This window comes from Gopherus evgoodei, chromosome 7 (assembly GCF_007399415.2).
Source record: "Gopherus evgoodei ecotype Sinaloan lineage chromosome 7, rGopEvg1_v1.p, whole genome shotgun sequence".
Lineage (NCBI taxonomy): Eukaryota > Metazoa > Chordata > Testudines > Testudinidae > Gopherus > Gopherus evgoodei.
The window spans coordinates 115931111-115952264 of NC_044328.1; the positions used below are offsets into that span (position 1 = coordinate 115931111).

General features: G+C 42.4%; 2 protein-coding genes across 8 annotated transcripts in view; one reads left to right on the forward strand and one right to left on the reverse strand.

Moving 5' to 3' along the window:
* SUMF1 (sulfatase modifying factor 1) overlaps positions 1-21154 on the forward strand; it is an 87165-nt gene that overhangs the window by 23775 nt on the left and 42236 nt on the right. For 5 of the 6 annotated variants that reach the window (XR_004001416.1, XR_004001417.1, XM_030571156.1 and 2 more), the window contains 4 exons: positions 13014-13096; positions 15486-15608; positions 16604-16718; positions 18001-18114. Coding sequence is in view for 4 of the 6 variants with exons in the window: in XM_030571156.1 (XP_030427016.1) it covers positions 13014-13096; positions 15486-15608; positions 16604-16718; positions 18001-18114 (435 nt within the window). In the remaining 2 variants the exon portion in view is untranslated. The remainder of the gene's footprint in view (positions 1-13013; positions 13097-15485; positions 15609-16603; positions 16719-18000; positions 18115-21154) is intronic. The other variant, XM_030571157.1, reaches the window with a different exon arrangement.
* The window catches only part of LOC115655564 (histone-lysine N-methyltransferase SETMAR), a 65857-nt gene continuing 58612 nt past the window's right edge, over positions 13910-21154 (reverse strand). For both annotated transcript variants that reach the window (XM_030571163.1, XM_030571161.1), the window contains one exon: positions 13910-14091. In XM_030571163.1, the coding sequence (XP_030427023.1) occupies positions 14006-14091 (86 nt within the window). In that variant the 3' untranslated portion in view covers positions 13910-14005. The remainder of the gene's footprint in view (positions 14092-21154) is intronic.

The window sequence follows — 21154 nt, forward strand, 5'->3', positions numbered from 1 at the left end:
GGTAATAATTAATTGTTTGTATAATAAGCAGCAGTCCTGACATTGAAGCATTCTTGGATACTGCCGGAGAGGTCACTGTGAAGGGTGTGGAAGCTGCCTGTTTTTTGTTATTACATGTTTGTTTGGTTTTTTTGTTTATTTGCTGTATGGCTACAAGGGATACTTTAAAGATAATGCAGGTGTCAATCTCTTCAAAGTTTTAGCTCCACCATGCTGAGGCCTACTCATAACCTCAGGGTCTGAAAAAAAGAGGCTGGAAATTGGGAACAATGAAGTTTGGGTGTAATAAATCGAGGGCCTGTGAGGTGCAGGGGGAGAGATGGGGTCTGTGGAGAATCAGACTGAATCCCATACCCAGAAGCAGGGTGGAGGGGGAAGGCAGCTGAGCAGGTCTGCCTGAGTTTTGGGTGTGTACAGACTGATTGTGTTAAACACTCTTTTCTCTTGTTAGCCTGTGTTCCTGCTGTTGAGATTAAATAATACTTAGCTTTGAAAAGGCTGATCTGGGGTAAGGAAAGTCTTGCAGGGCAGTTGAATATAGTCAGGCCTGCTGAGCAGTCAGTTGGTACCAGGAGGCTGTAGCTTAAGAGGGAGATTGTTGGATTCTGTCCCAGAGGAAGGTGAAGGCAAGAGGTCTGTCACCTAAGGGAATGTGCTTGGAGGTACCAGAGAGACGGGAGGTCAAACATGAGTGCTGAGGAGGACAGTTTAGTGCCTTTGCAGGGTTGGGTGTTCTGTTGTTGTTTTGGTGTGTGTGTGTGCGTGTGTGGTGTGTGTGGCAAATATTCTTTCTAGATGAGGTCACTAAACCATGGGTTACTTAAATGTAATGTCCTATCCAAAGGTATCCCAGAAGTGTGAATGCAACAGAGAATGTCTTATAGGACATAGGACATTCTCTGTTGCATTCACGCTTCTGGGATACTTTTGGAATTAGTAGTCTGCTAGTTGCAGATTATTGGAGCATTTAGAGCTGTCTACTGATGCAAGATGACAATACCCGTGATTCTTTTTTCTATAGAAATGGTATGATTATGATGTTAATAAGTTGCAGGATGAGTCTGACTACTTCAATCGCAGTCAGCACACAGTGTATCTGTACTGCATAGGATTGTGGATGACCAGGGATTGCTGAACCACTGGAAAAACAGAAACCCCATAGGTCTTTCTGGAGTTCCAGGTATGTTGCCAACGAGCAAGCAAGAGCAGGACACTTCAAATGCATCCAGCAAGCTCAAAGGTAAATTGCAAAGCAAAAATGTAGCAGTCTTGCCAGTGCTCCTGCTATGGGGGGAGGGGAGGGAGAGAGAGACCTTTGTTGCAGAGGTAACCCAAGAAACCTCCAGAACATGAACATTCCGAGCCTTTGATTGATCCAGTGCAATGTGAACTTTGCCTGCGTGTCGTGGAGCTACATCAAAGTAAAATTTCGATTCTCAGTTAAATCTTAAGCCCTTTCCTAACTGATCATTGAAAATATACATTCCCATCTTGTAAAAATCTTAATTGTCCCATATTGCCAACACTGGCTGTTCAAAAATCAAGAGATTCTTCTTAAATTCTATTATTTTGAAGTCTCACGATTTTTCATTTGCAGTCTTGTTTTGGGGCCTGTAAGAGGGCCCATTTCCAAGCTTTACTCCAGTGTTAAAGGCTGGAAATTTACTTATTTTCTGTAAGTGAAAGCTGAGATTCTCTTTGTCATAACATTTCTTCCCAGATCTGGACCTTAGGTGTCCAAAATATGGGTGTTAGCATGAAAACCTCCAAGCTTAGTTACCAGCTTGGACCTGGTATCGCTGCCACCAGCTAGGAATTATACAGTGCCTAGCTCACTGTGGTCTCCCCAAAACCTTCCCTGGGGACCCCAAGACTCAGATTCCTTGAGTCTCACAACAAAGGGGAATAAACCATTTCCCTTCCCCCTCCTCCCCTCCAGGTGTTTCTCCCTGGGTTCCTGGAGAGATATACAGAAGCAAGCTCCGTGAATCTAAACAGAGGGATTCCACCCTCCCTGCTTCAAGTCCTTGAAACACAAGTACCAAGAGATCTAACCTCTCTCCCCCCTCACCCAGAGGGTATGCAAAGTCAGGCTTAGTAAATCTAACACAAAGAGATTTTCCCCCTGACTTCTTCCTCCCACCAATTCCCTGGTGAGCTGCAGACTCGATTCCCTGGAGTCCCCACTAAAGAAAAACTCCAGCAGGTCTTAAAAAGAAAGCTTTATATAAAAAGAGAGAAAAAGGACATAAAATAGTCTCTGTATTAAGGTGACAATATACAGGGTCAATTGCTTAAAAGAAAAATGAATAAACACCCTTATCCAAAAAGAATACACTCCAGCAACTACACACATGTACATACAAAAAAACAATATAAACCTATTGTCTTACTATCCTTGTACTTACAACTTGGAAACAGAAGATTAGAAAGCCTGGAGATTCCTGTGGTCGCGCTCAGAGCCGAGAAAGAGAACAGACCAAGAACAAAGGACTCACACCCAAAACTTCCCTCCACCCGGATTTGGAAAAGTCTTGTTTCCTGATTGGTCCTCTGGTCAGGTGTTTGGTTCCCTGTTTTGGTCTACCCTTTACAGGTAAAGAACATTAACCCTTTACTATCTGTTCATGACACTCATGCAGTCATGAGGACTTCAGAGCTGGGGCTGTGAGCAAGACACACTTCTATCCACAACTCACAGTATGATTAAGAGCAAGCAACACATGTAAGAGAGCTATCTGCTGGAAGAAAAAAGTTAGTGACTTTTTGATTCACTAATTTGAATGCACTGAATTCAGGGTGGATTTGATTTAAATCACTAGTCAGGAAAACTCGATTTTTATCATGTTTTCTACATAAGTGCTTTTTGTGGTTGGTTATAACTTTAATACATATTGTGCACAATCAGAGACGATGTAGATTTCATTTTTAGAAGGTACACACTATACATTTAAAACAGTGAATGATTGGTTGAAAATGAATGAATGAATGTTTGGTTATTTATTTAACAAAGGTAATTGAAGCAGATAGTTCATCTCCCAATGACTTCATAAATATCTCCAATTCAACAAGTTAATCATTAATATTGGAGGATTTTCTGCCATGCTGTATTAGGAGGAGAACGTCACCAGACAGACATTTTAAATTGTTTTATTTAACTAAAACAACATTATGTATTCTGGCTTTTTTTCTTCAACAGCAAACATGTAATATTTTAACAAAACAAGGCATATAGTCCCTCATTTCTCACATTTTATCTCCAGACTTGTTCTCCTTGTCCAGATCTATTCCACCCCAACTATCTTCTATTCATTCAACTCTCGTGAAATTTTGCACACCTTTTTTAGAGTAGAGCTAAGGGATCTGACTCTAGTGTACACAATTTGCAAGTGACAATAGAGTTGAGGCCTGTTATTCTCCCCTCTATATATTTTATTTAAAAACTCATTTTTGCTGTTAACAAGCAAGTTACCTTTGGAGACAAGTTCCACAGTTTTTCAGGAGTGGTATCCGTGTTGGTCTGTATCAGCAAAAACAAAGTGAGTCCTTGTGGACCACATTAGACTAAACACATTTATTGGGCATAAGATTTCATGGGGCTAGAACCACTTCAGGCATCTCTGCAGTCTCTGCTAGACTGAGACACTGACTGCAATTGGATGGATAGAAAGATTTAACCCAAATAATCTATTACAGAGCCTGTGGAACACAATAAGATTGAGTCCCTAATCCCATGACCTATAGAAATCATTCATCAAAACTTTTCTAAACATACATGACTCTCTGTCTCATTCTATAAAATTAGAATTTATACTTCCTATCCATAATGAGATACATTAAGTTCAAAGATATCTACTTAAAACTTACTTAGGTAGGTTTTTTTTCTCAGTTTTTTATCAAAAACTGTTTTTTTTAAATAAAAAAAATCCCATTATTTTATATTTTTAATCATAATTTTATAAACCTTGATTTAATTTCTATTTGGTAGAGTTAGTTTTAAGAATGAAATGAAATATAATTTATTTGCATAATTAGAGTGTTTGTTTCCATCTCTTGGTTGCAGAATATTTTGCAAACACAAAACAAGAATAACGATCACATCTGTAGATTGACTCTTTCATGAAGCTACTATGACAACCTTGGTATCTGACAGAAGGGTGACTAGAAAAGGTCGCTTCTTCTTTGTCTTGAGCCTTGAAGCAATATTCAGTTTCACACTATTTACATTGTAATGTGTCTCCATGCAGTCAATTACATCTGTTTCAACTTAACATAAGACTGTTGCTATGGAGATGGTATGTTGAATAGAAATAGGTCATGTCCATGCCATTTTCAGTGTATTAATAGAAAGAAAGGGCTAGCTGGGGAGGGTCTAGCTCAAGTGAAGAGAGAAGGTGCATTTATCTAAAGACTTACATTTGATTTGGGTGGGGGCTTGTTTTAAATATAGGGGTCGCATGTACAACTGTAACCTGTTAAATTCCCCCAGTCCTACAGGAAAAGAGGGGTGCGTATGTATTGCAAGAGAGACAGGACAGGATCTTTGTGCTCAATGGAATACATCCTTTAGGTAAGGAAATTCCTTGCAGAACAGGTGAAATTATAATATTCCAGGGCTGTGTATCCTTAGTATATCTATCAGAAAAGCTGCCTCCAACTTTAGTTGCAAGTCTTGGCACGGCACGGCACTACAGTACACTACACTGGAGCTCTGACCTGGGGCAGGACCTTGATTGGAGCTAATAGTAACCACTCACACTGGCCTACATATGGTAGCCACAGTGCAATCTTAATAAACATTGATTCCAGCAGCAGGGCTGTGCGAGTGCAGTTGAGCACACAGTGGCTGCTACACTTATGATGCCTTGTGAGAGGTGAACTTCCACACCGGTGCAGAATGCCCTGAATATCTCATAGCCCAGGGGTTAGGGCACTTACCTGTGAGGTGGCAGCTCCCGTTCAAATCTTTTCTACTCCTCAGGTGAAGGAGGGACTTGAACTAGGGCTGCCCCACATCCCCGGTGAGTACCCTAAACACTGGGACTATGAGGACATTCTGGTCCCCACCCCATGCTCATGTGTAGGGGCTGATCTGGTAGGCAAGCTGTGAACATGCTTTCTGGGTCGGCAGGTGACTTAAAGAAGCGCCTGTCTTTCCTGCAGTTGAGGCAGACCTCTGGTGCTGAGGGATCCAGATGCTTGGCATAGGACTGCAGTGCTTCCAAGGCCACCTCTTGTGCTGCCCTCCCACCCTCCCAAAAAACCAAACAAAAAAACAGTGCAGGAGCCTAATGGCAAGAGAGGTTTTCAACTGAGAATCCCAAGCAGAGGGAGGCACTGAACTATGAGTGGGGTGCCCCCCCTGCATTCTCCACCTACCAGACTGGCATAGGAGAGGGGAGGGAAACTCAAGCCTCACACCCTGTGGCAGAGCTAGGGGCTTCTGCCAGAGACAGGTGCCTGCTGAGAGTGGGATTTGGAGGGTGAGGGCCACAATTTTAAAGGTTCAGTCCCCCCCCCCACAGCGTGAGTCATGCTCCCCCAGGCATGTCCAGCTTCTTACCCAGAGGCCCCTCCCTATAGCTCCCAGATCTTTTCACTACCTCTCTCCACTGTCGCAGCTCCTAGCTTGCTGGCTCCAGCAGCTGCTGTGCAGGGGTGAGGGAGAGGGCCCAGCAGCAGCACCACCACCAGCATCATGCGACTGAGCTGGGCCAGCAAATCTGGCAGAGGTCCCACATGTCCCCTTTGGCTACTGCCCAATGGGGAGGGAGATTTGGGGCTCAGCAGGAGCAGGGCTAAAGCCCTGAGCCCTGGTAGGCTTGCCCCAGCTCTTGAACTTCTGAAGATTGTTATATGCGGCTTGGAGGGTCAGTAAGTTTGACCACCCCTGAACTAGAATTTGGGGTGAAATGAAAATTCAGCCTCAGTTGCAAACTGATGTACAGAACAGATTAAAGAACCACGTCCTGAGAAATGAGATTTCATAAGCCAGACCTGGGTTACTCAGTTACGTGTTACTATCCATAAAGCAAGTTACCAGGTTTTTATTTGGAGGGATGTAGTCAGCCAAAATTTGGGGCAAATTAGTTTTCTGAAACTGTTACATACCCAAGATGAACAGAAATCTTTCATGATCATATTAAAGAAACCCAAGGGGAATGTTTGATTTTTTTTCAAATGAATTTTCTCCTGTAATGTTTCCAACCTTGGTAGTGCAGCACTTCCAATCCCTAACCTGCCTAAAGAGAATGGATCACTAGACAAAATTATTGCCAAAGGCCAGAGTCATCTGCTGGGTTTTGCTGACTTGTCCCACTGAAGTCAGTAAGGTATTGGTAGAATAAGGGAATCTCAAACACTTCTGGAAAAATAATTGGACTCTGAGAAATTTTTCATTTTTAATCGAAGGTGGCAGTAGGTGGCTACGCCTCAGTTCCACAAATTGTTGCATGCATGTGGGAGAACTTGTAGGAGTGAATTTGTTGTTAATTATTCTCTTTGCAGTATGATTAAATGGTGTCCGCCTGTCTGCACAATTTCAGGAGGAGTGTACTGTAGCCTTCACTCTGGTTTCTTAGAGATTTTAGTTCTGTAGCAGAGAGTGTGGGGAATGTAAATATTCAGGTGATTGAGCCAACTATATAAAGTATTATACTGTTGAGCCTTCCTAAAACGACATCCTTATAGTTACCAAAATAGTTGTCCTGTTTTCAGAGCTGTTATCCACTTAAACTGCTTGAACAAACATTTCAACAAAAGTGTCTTTTATTAGGCCCCATCTACATGGCTAGTTTGTGCTCAGTAAAGCAGCTTTGAGTGCTGTGGCTCCCAAGGCGTACACACTGCCAAACCACTTAGTGCGCAGAAACTGCGCTCTAAAAAACCCCACCTCGATGAGAGGTGTAGAGCTTTCTGAGCTGTGGCGCCAGTGTAGACAACATGGTGATTACAGCACTGCAATTGGCCTCTGGGAGGTGTCTCACAATGCCTGTTCTCTCTTTTCTGGCCATCGGTTTGAACTCTGCTGCCTACCCTCAGGTGACCAACCGTCATCCCCACCCCATACATTCCTTTGTATATTTAAAAGTCCCCTTCCTGTTTGCTCGGTGATGCATGCAGGGTCTCAGCACATCTTTCCAGGTGGCCATGCCTGCTCCATGCATCAGGTGGTCCCCCGTTTGGAGCAATGCCAAGCTGCTGGACCTCATCGGTGTTTGGGAGAGGAGGCTGCCCAGTCCCAGCTGCGCTCCAGCTGTTGGAATTATGATACTTGTGGACAGATTTCTAGATGCATGAATGAAGAGGGTCATGACCAGGACACATTGCAGTGTGGGGTCAAAGCGAAGGAGTTGTGGAACGCCTACCACAAGGTTCAGGAGGCAAACTGCCACTCTGGTGCTGCGCCCAAGAGCTGCCGGTTCTACGAAGAGCTGACGCAGTGCTCAGTGGTGACCCCACCTCCACTGCGAAGTCCCCTGTGGATACTTTGTTGCCTGTCGAGAGTGGACTGACACAGGAGGAGGCAATCTTGGATGAAGAGTGGGGAAAGGAACCAGAGGCAGAGGATGATTCGGAGGCTGGAGATGCATGCAGTCAGGAGCTCTTTTCTACCCAGAGGAGCCTAGCCAGTCACAGCAGTTGGATATTGGTGAAGTGCAAACAGGAGAGGAGGCTCCTAGTATGTGGATCTGATTTTGGGAATTGCTGAAGCAAGTTGTTGGGGGAAGGAGGGTTGCAGAAAGCAGGCTTGTCTCCCACCGCATGCGTAGTTTGAGTGGTGGAACAAGCTGTTGATACACTCCCTCACTTCATGTGAATCTCCCTCGGAGATCTCCAGGAAACACTCATGGAGATACTGGGCAGTTTGCTCCCGCAGGTTTCTCGGCAGAGCTGCTTTGTTTCTTGCATTAATGGTAACTTTCTCGTGCCACTGTGCCATCACGGGGGCGCATAACTGCCCACAGGGTAGGCACGTAGGGGCCAGGGTGGAAGCTGCAGGCTTGGAGAAGACCTTCCATTGATTCCCTGCTCACCCTCAGCAGTGAGATATTTTCCATAATGATCACCTCCTGTGGAAAATGTGGGGAGGTTTTGATGCATTCTCATGTCATAGCTACTATGTGTGCCTTTGTAGTTTAAGGAATAACTCCACTGCCACTCATGACTCATAGACTCATAGACTCATAGACTCTGGGACTGGAAGGGACCTCGAGAGGTCATCGAGTCCAGTCCCCTGCCCTCATGGCAGGACCAAATACTGTCTAGACCATCCCTGATAGACATTTATCTAACCTACTCTTAAATATCTCCAGAGATGGAGATTCCACAACCTCCCTAGGCAGTTTATTCCAGTGTTTAACTACCCTGACAGTTAGGAACTTTTTCCTAATGTCCAACCTAAATCTCCCTTGCTGCAGTTTAAGCCCATTGTTTCTTGTTCTATCATTAGAGGCTAAGGTGAACAAGTTACGTGTCGGTCAGTGCGAACAGTATTCTTGTCAACAGCTTGTCAACAGCTCAGGATCCATTCCTGCAGCCAAAAAGAGGCAGGGCAGGGTGTGCAGTACACAGACCATTGAAAGATGGTGCCAGATGTGGACAGAAGCACAGGGATTGCTGGGATGCGAAGCAGTGCATCGCAGGGCATTGCGACAGGACTCAGGATGCCCTGCAACCCCGTCCGCCTTTCCACAAGTCTTAGTGGCAAAAGAGAGAGAGGTGCTCTGTGGGATAGCTGCGCAGAGTGCACTGCTCTGAATAGTGCCACAAGTGTGAACACGCTATTGCACAGGCAGCTGTCAGTGTGAACACACAATAGCAGTCTTACTTCAGCACTCTCTGAACTGCACTATAACTGCCGGGCTGTAACTTTGCCAGTGTGGATGTGCCCTTAGTCTTTATTTTTTTAAGAAAGATAATAAATTTTGCTAATAGCCTGTGGTCTATCTTGCAGATTAAAGAGTTAATCAAAGTGAAATGGTTGATATCATCGTTAATTATCCCTTCTGAACTTATTGTTCAGCAGCATATGTTCTGTTTTTGCAGACTGAATCTGTCACCCAGTCTATGGAACACATGTCTAGGTCTGAAGCATGAGAATGTCAGGCATTATGAAAGCAGTTGAGCTCCTTAGTGGTATGAGAACGTTTGCAGTATTAAATGATGGGGGTTGTAATATCTCTTATCAAATTAGCCTTTGTGCTGATTAGAATTAGAGCTATTAAAAGCTTTAAAGCATTCTGAGAAGTTTGAAATGCATATACTTTTCTTTTTGGAAAGAGCAGCTTAATGCATATTAGTTGATGATGTCAATACATGATTGACTTAATTGTCATTTGGAAGCTAATCTGGAGATTGTGGTATACCTAGCCTATAGTTTATCCTGTTTGCATTCTGCCTCTGTATATCTTTGAAAAATCTGATTGCAAAAACTGGCAGCCCTTTGGTGTTCAGTTCAGCACAACCAGAAACAGAAGAGAGACTTTTTTTCTTTCTATGTTGCCATACACCATTCAAACGGAGAACATGTTTTTGCTATTTGTGCATGAAGAAACATGAAGTGGCTTCTTAGTCACGTGCAAGTTTTTGTTTTGGTTAAGGATACAACAGTCCACTACAAGGTTCATCTTTGTAAAGCTAGCAGTCTCTTAGAAAAATGTCACTATGTGCATTTCAGTTCCTGTGAAACTACTGGTGAGCTCTAAGTAAGGTTCTGTCAAGTTCTCTTGGCACGTGAATGGCCCTTTAACTTTCAGTAACCACCAGTTTTTAAATGGAGATAGTATAAAAGATTGAAGCCCAGCTATGAGTCAAAGATCAAAATTTTAGTAGACAAGGAAAAACCGCAAGAAAGTTGCATACAATCAGTCCTTTAGCCTAAATGTAGTCTATAGTGTCAGTTTTAGAATTTGCTCATTCTGATACTAGTAAATGAAACTACAGCCAGTCTGTGCTGGGGAAAGTGAACTGGGGGTCTAAAGTGGAGGATTTTCCTCCAACTGAGATCATTGGAATCCTCCATAAGGGAGTCACCAAGTTTAGTGGGAGGCTAAGTGTGCTATTACACTTTTCAGAAAGGGCAGGGCCTCTAACTGAGAACAGCACTAGCGTGCCTGAGCTGCACTAGCATGTCTGTTGCCTTTTTGTAGTTGTCAGACTGGGAGATAAACACTAGCTCTTTGATAAACACTTACGTTATATAAAAAAAATATAAAAACAGGCCAAATTTAAATGGAACCCACTCTGTGAGATAGGAAGCTTTGATCTCCAGGCTGCTGAGAACTGTCCTTGTCTCTTCTGCACTTAATGCAAACATCTTCTATTCCTGCATTTTGAAGGAAAGTGTTTCAGACACCTATGTGTGACCACTTCCCTTCCACAGAGAGTTCTAGTCTTATCTCTCTGGCTGGAATTCGACCATGCCTCTAAGGCAGTGATTTGCAAACGTATTTGATCATGTAGTAGTTTATGCCCCTCTTCCTCCTGCCACATATGATTACCAAAAAATCATGCAACTCAATGAATATTAAAAACAGGCACTGATCCAAACAGAGCCAATGGTCTGTTGTAATAAGAGCAAAAGCAGAACAGTGATTGTGGTCAATACTTACAACTAAAACCCTGTCGAAACAGGGGGATTAACGTACCATGCAAGTTGAACAAATTTGTCACAATGCACAGCAGCATCTAGCGTCAAATGCACAGTGCCAGCTGAGGACTTGGTATGTCTGGAGAAATCAGCGTTGCTAGTTATTCATGGCTGTGAGTAAAATATGCGCAGTAAGTCTTCCTCCAAAGCTGCTTGTTCCTCCCACAATACGTTCCATGCCCCCCAGGGGGGCCTATCCCCAAGTTTGAGAACATCTGTTCTAGGGGTTCAAGTGCTCTTGTGCACAACTCAAGAATATTCCGAGGCTCCTCAGTGGAGAGGTCCGTAGTGCGGTGGTTTGACCTCAGGGCTAGAAGTCGGCAAATCCCAGTTCTGCCACTGACTCATTATATGGTTTAGGGCAAGACCTTTAGCCATCAACCCTTGGCTCAAATCCCACTTTTAGTTGGGGAAAATAATGTTGCACATTTTTGTGAGGATTCGTTTATTTGGTGGTCTTGCAAGTGTAAGCAGTGTGCCTTTGCCATGTATTAACCACTTCCTTTTGTCAGACTGCCGTTTATTCCCACTTCTGAAATATCTATTTAAGCAATGCTGACAAGGGGTCGGGACCATAGAGCACGTATGGTTGAAACATTTAATTATCCTTTTCAAACCTTTCCCTCCTCACTGCTAATCCCTATGGGTGCAAGTAGCATCAAAGGCATCATGTTTCTCCTGGGAAGCTGCTGCTAGCTTTCAGATTGTACTGGTTCAGGCCACTCATCCACCTAGTCTAGTGCTTTGTCTCTGAGTGGGGTCAGTAGCACATCCTTCACAGGAAGTAACTCCAAGATGGACAGTTATAGAATAAACTGTTCATAAGGGAAGTTTCTCATTATTACTACCTTGGCCTTATATAGCGCTTTTCATCAGTAGATCTAAGAGAGCTTTACAAAGGTCAATATTGTTATCTGAAACTAAGGAACAAAGGTGAAGTGACTTAATCAAGGTCATCCAAGAGGCCAGTGGCAGAATAGAATCTGTCTCCTGAGCCCTAGTCTGATGCTCTGTCCACTGGTTACACTGCCTTCGTTCACCCTAGGCAGTTGCTGGTTACTTACATACTAAAGCATTGAGAGTGTTGTTACATCATGATTTTCCTTATCCTAGTTAATATAACTGTGGATGTTCTTGTTCATATGCATATGTAATAATCTTTCTTTAAAGCCTACTATGCCAACCCATTTTGGGGCAGGTCTGTGTTATTTCACTTAGCTCTGCCACTTGTACTTTCTGTGACGTAAACAGGCATTATCTTTTTGCCTCAACTTGCCACAAAGTGCTTTCGTTGAAGTAGGAAACAATAGCTTATTGTAAGCTGTAATAAAACTTTTCTGTATGTATTGTTCATAGCTGTTTTTGAAGTAAGAACAATTTTATGATCCTTAAACTATAACTAAAGAAACAACTTACCACTCTGTGTTTAGAGAAACACTGCACACGAATGCAGTCATGAAGTGTTTGCATTTGCCAAGATATTAAAATTGAGATTGTTTTGTGGTTTGTCTCTCTCCAGCTACTGGAAGTCGATAGCAAATACTGCTGATCCAGACTAGTGAGTTTAATTAACTGGAAGGAAAATGACAAGTGTGCTAAATGGAAGTCTTGACCTTAATTGAGGAATGTCCTCAGGGTGTTTCATTGTCCCAAAAATATTGATTCTAGAGTTAGAAGCTGCCAGACCAAACTGGTGAACAAGTTAAAAATGAACTCTTTAGCCATACCCGGGACAGGATATAGTATCATATAGCACTGCAAAGAGATTGCTATGATGCTTAGATGACATCTGATTTCCCACACAGTGTGCTCAAAAAAGTCTAAAATAGTCTGTAAGACAACCTGGGTAAGCTTCACAAATAGTTTCAGGACTCAAATATTACAACTGAAAATTGGTGAGAGGACAGAGCTGTCAGACATGAATAGCCTGCTCAAGATTGTGTTTTCAGGAAGTGAGCTGCACTTCAGAACATCAGAGACTTGGGAAAACATTGGATTCCTCTCAGTCCCTTCAAAATCTGAAGCAGGTCAATACTAGTGAAAAGCAGTCATTAAAAGAACTTTGCAGATTCAGTCACTTCACTTCCCTGCTGCTCTTCTCCATAGTGTATTATTCCATACTTGCACTGGCTTTTGTTTGGCTGTTAACGCTGTAGACTAAACATATGGCTCTCAGTTGGTTAGAGATGATCTTCCGCACAGTGGGTTTGGAGACAGTAGACAGGCTTCAGAGCTGTGAGCTTAAAAATGAGATGTAGTCACTTCTTCCCTGTTGTCACATGAATGTTTCCCAGAATAGCCTCTGACTGGGAATTGAGAAGGCCTACAACATTCTTCTTGATTCTGCTTGGCCTGTTTTCAGGTTGCAGCTGCTCCCTGGTGGATGCCTGTTAAAGGAGCTAATTGGAGGCAACCTGAGGGACCAGATTCTGATATCTCAAAGAGGTGAGCCGGACATGGCCTTGCAGTTTGAACTGTGGTATTTACTTTAAGTGTCTGTAGAAACTCAGCACGGAAGGTGGGAGGCATGATGAGAGATGGACTCCTCGCTGTGCTCTTTCTATTGCTTCTCAGTGTATAGATGGTATTTTTTTCTTTTGCATATAATATTATAATTGGGACTTCTTAATCATTTGCTCCAGTTAAAGCATTAGCACTTGCAAGAACTAATGACCTCTGTCACGGTTAGATAAAATACACTAGCTGGGCACGTTGTATTGATTTAAAGCTTGATCAGACTTTAGGTGTCATGTTCAGTTTTGATGGTCTAGGACCTGACCACTTGAGAGAGCATTGTGGCTGAGATCAGCAGAGGATGCTGTGGATTAATTTGTCTTCCCAACCCCGCTGCACCCCTTTCGTTATAAAAGAGCTGTATGTAAGGTATCCTCTGAGTGTGCTCCATGGTTCAGGAATTCTGATGCCATCTGTTTTATAGAAAACGGCTCAGAATATTGGGGGGAGGAATAAAATTTTCAAAACTGTCTAAGCAATTTAGGACCCTAATTCTCACTGAAAGTCAATGGGACTTAAATAACTGGAGAGGGTAGGCCCTTCTATAAGTTTTATCACTGGGTTTGTTGGGGTGAGGAAAATGAGGGTACATACTTCAGTGGTGATCTTTGAGTAATGCTGCAGAGTGATACACTTGTGTAGATGTAAATCTTGTTGTTGTTAAGGAGCTTGTGTTTGGTGTCCTTCTGTATTAAAGAAATTATGATGAAACACGGTCAGTAACTTCACGTTAAGAGACTAGTCCAAGTTTCAATCTCACTGATGTATTTAGGGTTATCTTTTTAAAAAAGCAGATTTATTTTCAGCCTATGTCTTGTGGAAGCTGACATACTGGATCCCTTAAGGACGGGGGCTGCATCTCTTTAACATCATTTGATGGCTGGTGCACATCATCTGCTCTCCAAGGGGGAATAAAGAGAAATTATCTGAAACAAAAATAGAGGCAGTGGTATCAAGAGACAAGAAAAAATAAGGAAGAAAGATTTAGGTCATAGCAGTTAACAGCTTTGGAAATGTGCCCTCTGAGCCTTATGTTTTGTAGGAGTTGGTTGTGAGCCTGGCCTAGTATAATGACCAAACTTCCCATCACAGAGAAATAGTCTAAAAGGTAGAGAAAGGAACAAAGATTGGACATTAGTGGAGGCTGGGAGATGTGAATTAGTGAGTAGGAAAAGTGAAAGGAAGACCAATAACTAATACAGTGAGTCGGAAGCCTTGAGCCTTCAACTCTTGTACCAGAAGCCCCTACTAGCAGGGTGGTAGCTCCCTCTGCTAGAGGTTGTGGCAGAAGAGGGGTGTGTGTGTTGGGGGTGGTGAGGGAGAGAGTGCAGGGGTCTTGTGACCAGATAAATGAGACCTTCCGTCTCAGAGGGCTGAAACAGTCCCTTTTGGATAGGAGGGGCTGGGAATGTATGAGCAAAACTGTGTAGGGATTAAAACAGGGGAAGCATGGAAGTCATTTGTAGACGTTTGCATTAAAAAGCCCTGCTTCCGTTACCAAATTACTGCAGCTCCAAAATGGTGAGGTTTGAAGAGGCTTGAGGTGACGTGAGGGGTTGGCCTGTATTCTCTCCTGCCATTACCTCCCTTTCTCTCCCCTGCCCCCAAGTAAATTTCTTTAACAGATTTGAGGGGGGAAGGGTAAGAAAAGAGAGAATCAAAATAAATAGCAAAAATGATTTAAAAATTATCTAACTCTACAAACCTAAACTGCCCCATCCAGAGGCTGCTCTTCCTCTGACTCTGTTTTCTAATGAGTTACCATTAAAACTACTGCAGAAATGTGGGCTAACACTGCAGCCTCAAAGGGGTTTTGGCCTGATCCTGTGAGGTGCTTATAAGCTATGTTCTCATTGAAGCCAATGGGAGAAGTTAGTGGCTGGTAGCTCTACAGACCCCTCCCTAAATTGAGCATGATGGGGGAAATTAAGAGTAAACTGGATCTGTGGGTAGAGTGCATAGCTGTGGTGCAACCTGCTGTTATATACAAATCTCCCCCACTCCCACCTCCACCTCAGTTCCTTATTCTGACACTTGCTGTTCTTCACTTTGTATGTGGTGTTCTTGATTAATGCCTTGCTCTGGTATTTACTTCAGTAATTTATTTTCTGTAAAACTAACCTTTGCACCCATTTCAGAGATAACTGAAGTCTAGCATGAAGGATATAAACATTCCATGTACAATCTATGGCCCATGGTATTAAATAATGACATGGTCTGGGGAGGGTTTCATTAAGGTGCTTGCGCTGTTGCAGGGTATAGCTGTGAGGTTGGTTGACCGTGGTGATGTCCTCATTCTGTGTCTTTTGTTGCTCATCAGAATGGATCACCCAGTTCTTCATGTCTCCTGGAATGATGCTGTAGCGTATTGCACGTGGGCGGGAAAACGATTACCCACAGAAGCTGAATGGGAGTACAGCTGTCGAGGAGGCCTTGAGAATAAGTACTTGTCAAGACTATTCCCTCGTGAATGTATAAGATTCTGATATCTCATCATCCAGAGAAAAGCAGTGTTTATTGTCCTTAAGATTTTTCTTGCACAGGCATATGCATTTGCAGTAAATGTAACACTGTTTTATTTTGTACAGCATCCTTTGTGTAAAGCATATCCCAGAAAATGCTTCAGTCGCATATAAGGTTGGAATTAAATAATAACTAAGAGACAAAGTGCAGCAAGGCTGTGATTGAGATGTAGGAATCCTGTTGCAGGTGACGGGAGATGTGATGTATAAAGCTCTTGCCGCCAGACCAAAATTGGTCAAAGAGTCAGAGAAAGCCAGTTTGAGATAAAAAAAAGGACTGGGTAGGGGAGTAGAGAGAATGAGAGCTCAAGTAGTCATAATTCCTTTCATTGCACAGACACTACTCGGTGTCAGTCATTTTGTATATCCTAAACCTAAAACATTATCTCACAGAACAGCAGATTGTGCTGCAGAGCTTCATTTGCAATACAAGAACCACTATCCCTTTTAAGGCTTATTAAACATTGTGCGTTTATACAGATGGAGTTAGAACACGGATTGTATATGTTCTATATGTCCGGCTCCTCAAATGTAAACTATGTAAAGAATATTTACTTTGTAATTTTTCTTGTTGTAGCTCCAATTAAAAAAAACAACTGACAAAGATAGAAGTTGGGTTTAATTTTCTAGGATCAACTCTACTTAAAATAGTTTAACTTTTTTTTTTAATAGCAGTAGTGCTACCTAGTTAGACAACCATATAAGTCCAAAACATTGACCAAGCACTTGCATTCCTCAGACTATTTTTGTGTACCCGACATGAACTAGATAGGCAGCTTTTCATTGATTAACCTATTCAAAATAGTTTTTGAGACTGGTAGCAGTCCTCTCCCTTCCCCTTTTTCCATTATGTTGCCTCTAACTCTAAAGGCTAGCCATATTTCTGACAGCTTGTCTCTTGTGTTTCTTCCAACAGACTTTTCCCATGGGGCAATAAGCTTCAGCCAAAAGGTCAGCACTATGCCAATACCTGGCAGGGAGAGTTCCCGATAAGCAATACTGGAGAGGATGGATACAAAGGAACTGCACCAGTAAGTGTGTCAGAGTACATTAGCAACACCACAGCTAAACTAACGCTCTTCGAATTGAGGGGTACACCCAGTGTGATGGGTAATGAGGTTTTTCAATAGATGTCTGCCACCGGAAGGACACTTCTCGCAATTTCAGCTTTTCAAGCTACAAGATGTTTAATTCCAGCCCTGGGTGTTACAGTGGAAAAGGCTCTTTTTAAGGTTGCCATCATGCAGAGTTCTCACCGCTCTTAAAATGGAAAAAAGCACTATACATTTATTCCTACAAAGTGTGAAATGGAGACTAAAAATAACTTGCATTTAACTTTTTAGATTCACTAAAGTTAGCTATATCTCTGCCTTTGACTCAAAAAATACTTAATGCTTTCAGGTTGATGAGTATGGTATAACTTGCCCTGTATAAACAAAATGCGTTTTGACATAGCGGGGTCTTTGACTAGCCGTCTGGGTAAATACCGGTACTCAGTTTCATGACACCTGGAATGGTGTTTTTTCTGTTTATTAGGGAAGATGTGAACTTCCATGTATAAAGGTTAGTGTCTCATCGCAAGGAAGCCACAGAGTTTCTAATGCTTGCAAAGGAAATACCTGCTGTAGTCTTGCCTTGTAAATATGTAGACTTCTGTGAATGCTAGTTTGATTAAGAGAAGTGGTGACTAGAAGGGAAGTCAGCCCAGGCAGAAATTGGGAGACTCTCCATTTTCTTGTTGGGAAATCTGGCATTCACAAATGGGGATGTCAACTAGTCTCACAATGATCCACTGGAGTCTAATTCCCATTAATGCAAAGTGCAGTTATGTGTTGGCATGTAGATTAGAAAATATCCCAGCATCTGCTCACAGCTGCTAGTCGGAATTTGTCGTCTTGTAATTAAATCACTCGCTCTAACAATAGCAGGGTCAGCAAGAAGATAATTTATGGTTTAACAATAGTACCTGTAAGAGTTGGGGGAGGAAACCTTGAGAATATGTTGTCATTGTCCATAACAATGATGAAATTGTACTGTTGTTTAAAAAATAAATATAAAGGTTTTTCATAGTTCAGCGCTTTTGTAGATACAATACTGAACCCTTGTCTCTGAGTATAACTTCTGATTAAAACAGCTTTCTTGTTCCTGAGCTTCTGTATTTCTGCCTAGTTAACTCACTAGTTTCTGATTCAAAGATGTGAGAGCAGGAACATCTAGTCAGTGGATTTTTAACTTGTTGGTCATCAGGAGTTAAACGCTATTTTATGCCACAAGACTGTAATAAATGATCCTTCAACATTATTGCCACTCCAGGTTACAGCATTTCCTCCGAATGGCTATGGCTTATACAACATAGTGGGAAATGCCTGGGAGTGGACATCTGACTGGTGGGCTGTTCATCATTCTGTGGGTGAAACTCGCAACCCAGTGAGTATTTTTTTTAATAGAAGATGTGCTGTGATATGCCTTTTTGCTACTCTGCTTTATCTTCAATTAAAACCTTTAGCTCCCTCCACCATGCCATGCATGGGATTGGCCAGGTTCTGGTGAGTCAGGCTATATCGCATCTGCAAGTTGTTACCTTCTACAGTGACATTGTAGCATTTTCTAATTAGTGTGATATCAGTTCTACAAGTCCATCCATGGTCCGGGAATTGAATATTTTTATCCTAGCATCAGACTTGTAAGCACTAAGGCCTGGTGTACACTGGGGGGAAGGATCAATCTAAGATACGCAACTTCAGCTAGGAGAATAGTGTAGCTGAAGTCGACGTATCTTAGATCGACTTACAATTACTTCACGTCCTCGCGGCGCGGGATCGACAGTCACGGCACCCCCCGTCGACTTTGCTTTCACCTCTCGCCGAGCTGGAATTCAGCAATTGACGGGAGAGCGATCGGGGATCAATTTATCACGTCTACACTACACATGATAAATCAATCCCCGATAGATTGATTGCTACCTGCTGATCCAGTGGGTGGTGTAGATGTACCCTAAGACTTAGTAGTGTGCAGAATTACTAAAAACAATGACTTCCTGGTTACCCCAAGAGAGAGTAAGATGTAACAGAACTGCACAGAAAAATGTATGATCCAAGAAAATGGCACAACTCATTGCCCTGGCAATTGCAAATCATGGGTTACAACTTACTTGTGTAGACTGATATATTAAACAGTTTCATTCATGATTTTAAGGCGTATTGAGTCCTGGATGTACCGGTTGAGTCAAATATTAAATGACATTTTGGAAGAAGTAGCTTCCACATAGTCAGGATATTAATTTGAGTCATTCCTTTTCTTTGGGAGTCTTTTATAAGTATAGGCTATGTCACCTTTTTGTGAGAGCCCCTCTGACTGACAGCTTTTGTGCTGTGAATTCCTCTTCCAGTCTCTCTCAGCAGACTCAAGTTTCTGCATTATACCTTGACTTCTCCTCTGATCAAGGATAGCTAAACCTAGGAAGTGAACTGCAGTACTCTCCCCTGCAATATATGATAATTATTATGATCTCCCTTAGTTGGTGCTTGACATAATCACAGCCCTTGCTCATAGAACAGTAACTGCTGGCAACATGAGCAAATCGTAATTTTTGCTTATATATGGAGATATACCTCTCTCATAGAACTAGAAGGGACCCCGAAAGGTCAGAGTCCAGCTCCCTGCCTTCACTAGCAGTGAAGGCAGGGAGCCAATGCTCAAGCCACTGAGCTATCCCTCCCCCACGGTCTTCTCAGTAGATTGCAGAGGTCCTTGTGTCCTGCCCTCTTCAAGAAGAGAATGTTGCCAGCAAAGAGAAGTCAGACTCATTCCAGAGCGTAGGGCTCACTGTTGCCTTCCAAAGTATCCAGGAGGCAACTTTGTTGGCTGCATATGCCAAAACCCCCTAACAAATAACAATCATGTTGTCCAATACAGGTTGTTTGTGATTGGATAAAGGACAGAAGGTGGCCTAATCTTCTTCCTTGTGTTATGCATGTTTAACTTTTACTGAGTAATTTTTAAACCTTCAGTTTTTCTTGCTTGATATAGATTTGAGTACTCATAAACTATTCTGGTATTGCTCTCACTGGGCTGATGCTGGCCCAAGACCTTTCTCTTCCCCTCATGCTGTTTGTCCTCTACAGAGACCTCTACATTTTCAGCACGCTGAACTAGTACAGGGAATACTTAGAGTATAAATGAGAACTAGGTTACTTCTTAGTAACCAGAGACTTCAGATGACAGTTCTTCAGCAGATCAGCCATATAGAGTCCATGTGTGTGGTGCTGCATGAACTTTGGATCTGCTGGAAGCAGTTGCAAGTGCATTTTTAATTCTGACTCATGGCTGCATATACAGTCAAATGTTGTGTGCATTCATTTTAGTATTACTTCATTTTATTGCCAAGAATTCTTTCCCCTTTTTTTTGTCTTGTGTAGAATTGCAGGGTATCTTCCCTTCTCCTCTTGTCACTTTCAGTATCTGTTTCCCTTCTGTCTCACTTGTTGTCTCCTAACAATTATGATCCAGTCCTTTGACAGTGTATTAGAAGTGCTAGCTTTAAATCCAGGTTTGTCTCCTTGGAGTGACATGAAGAGGATGAACCTGAGGAGCTTCAGATGAAGAAAGTTAAAGCTAAAAAACAAAAAAAAAATTCTCCTGAAATATTAGAAATCTTAATGGGAATGGGTGGATGAAGCATGGACTGACTAGTAATTCCTGTCAGTTGGAAGGGGTAAAACTGAAGGCCAAGCACAGCTTTCCAACCTCTTCATCCACACTGTGAACTGCGTTCAGTGGCCCAGAAGAGTGCATCGACTCCAAGCATGCCGATCTGTGAACTCTATTCTTGAGGGAAAATAAGGATTTTTTTTGTTTCCCGCTTTGAGACACAAACATCATCTATGTGTTTGGAAATAGATGGGAATGAACACAGGACTAGCAGTTTGTTGCACAATGTGACTCTTCCCATCCTTGTTCATCTGTTTTTAGTTGAGTGGTTGCTTTGATTTTTTTTAGTCATTTATATTCCTTTCCATTATGAATGTCTGAAATAACCTAAATTCCTGCAAATACATTATCAAGGAATTGGTAGGCTAATCTTGCTTAATGGACTGTGATCTCTCATAACAAGAAAATATCTGTTGTTGAGGACGTTTCTTCCTTGCTATTACGGATCACCAGGGGAGATAAAAGTGGCACTTGGATCAATCAGGCCACCTGTTTCCATTCTGTAAAATAAAAGCACTATGTATTGGGTCTATAAGTGGCCTGTTTGGTGTCTGTGTGGGACCCTGTCAGTTTTTTGTAGATAACGGAAATAGCAGTAATACTTTGCACTTCTTCACTCCTTTTTTTTTATACATATTGCATGCTTTTCTAAAGCACCTACCACCATTATATCAATGTCATTAAGCCTAATTTTTAGATGAGTAAACTGAGGCACAGAGTGGTTAGTGACACACAAGATCATCGTGGTAGTACTGGG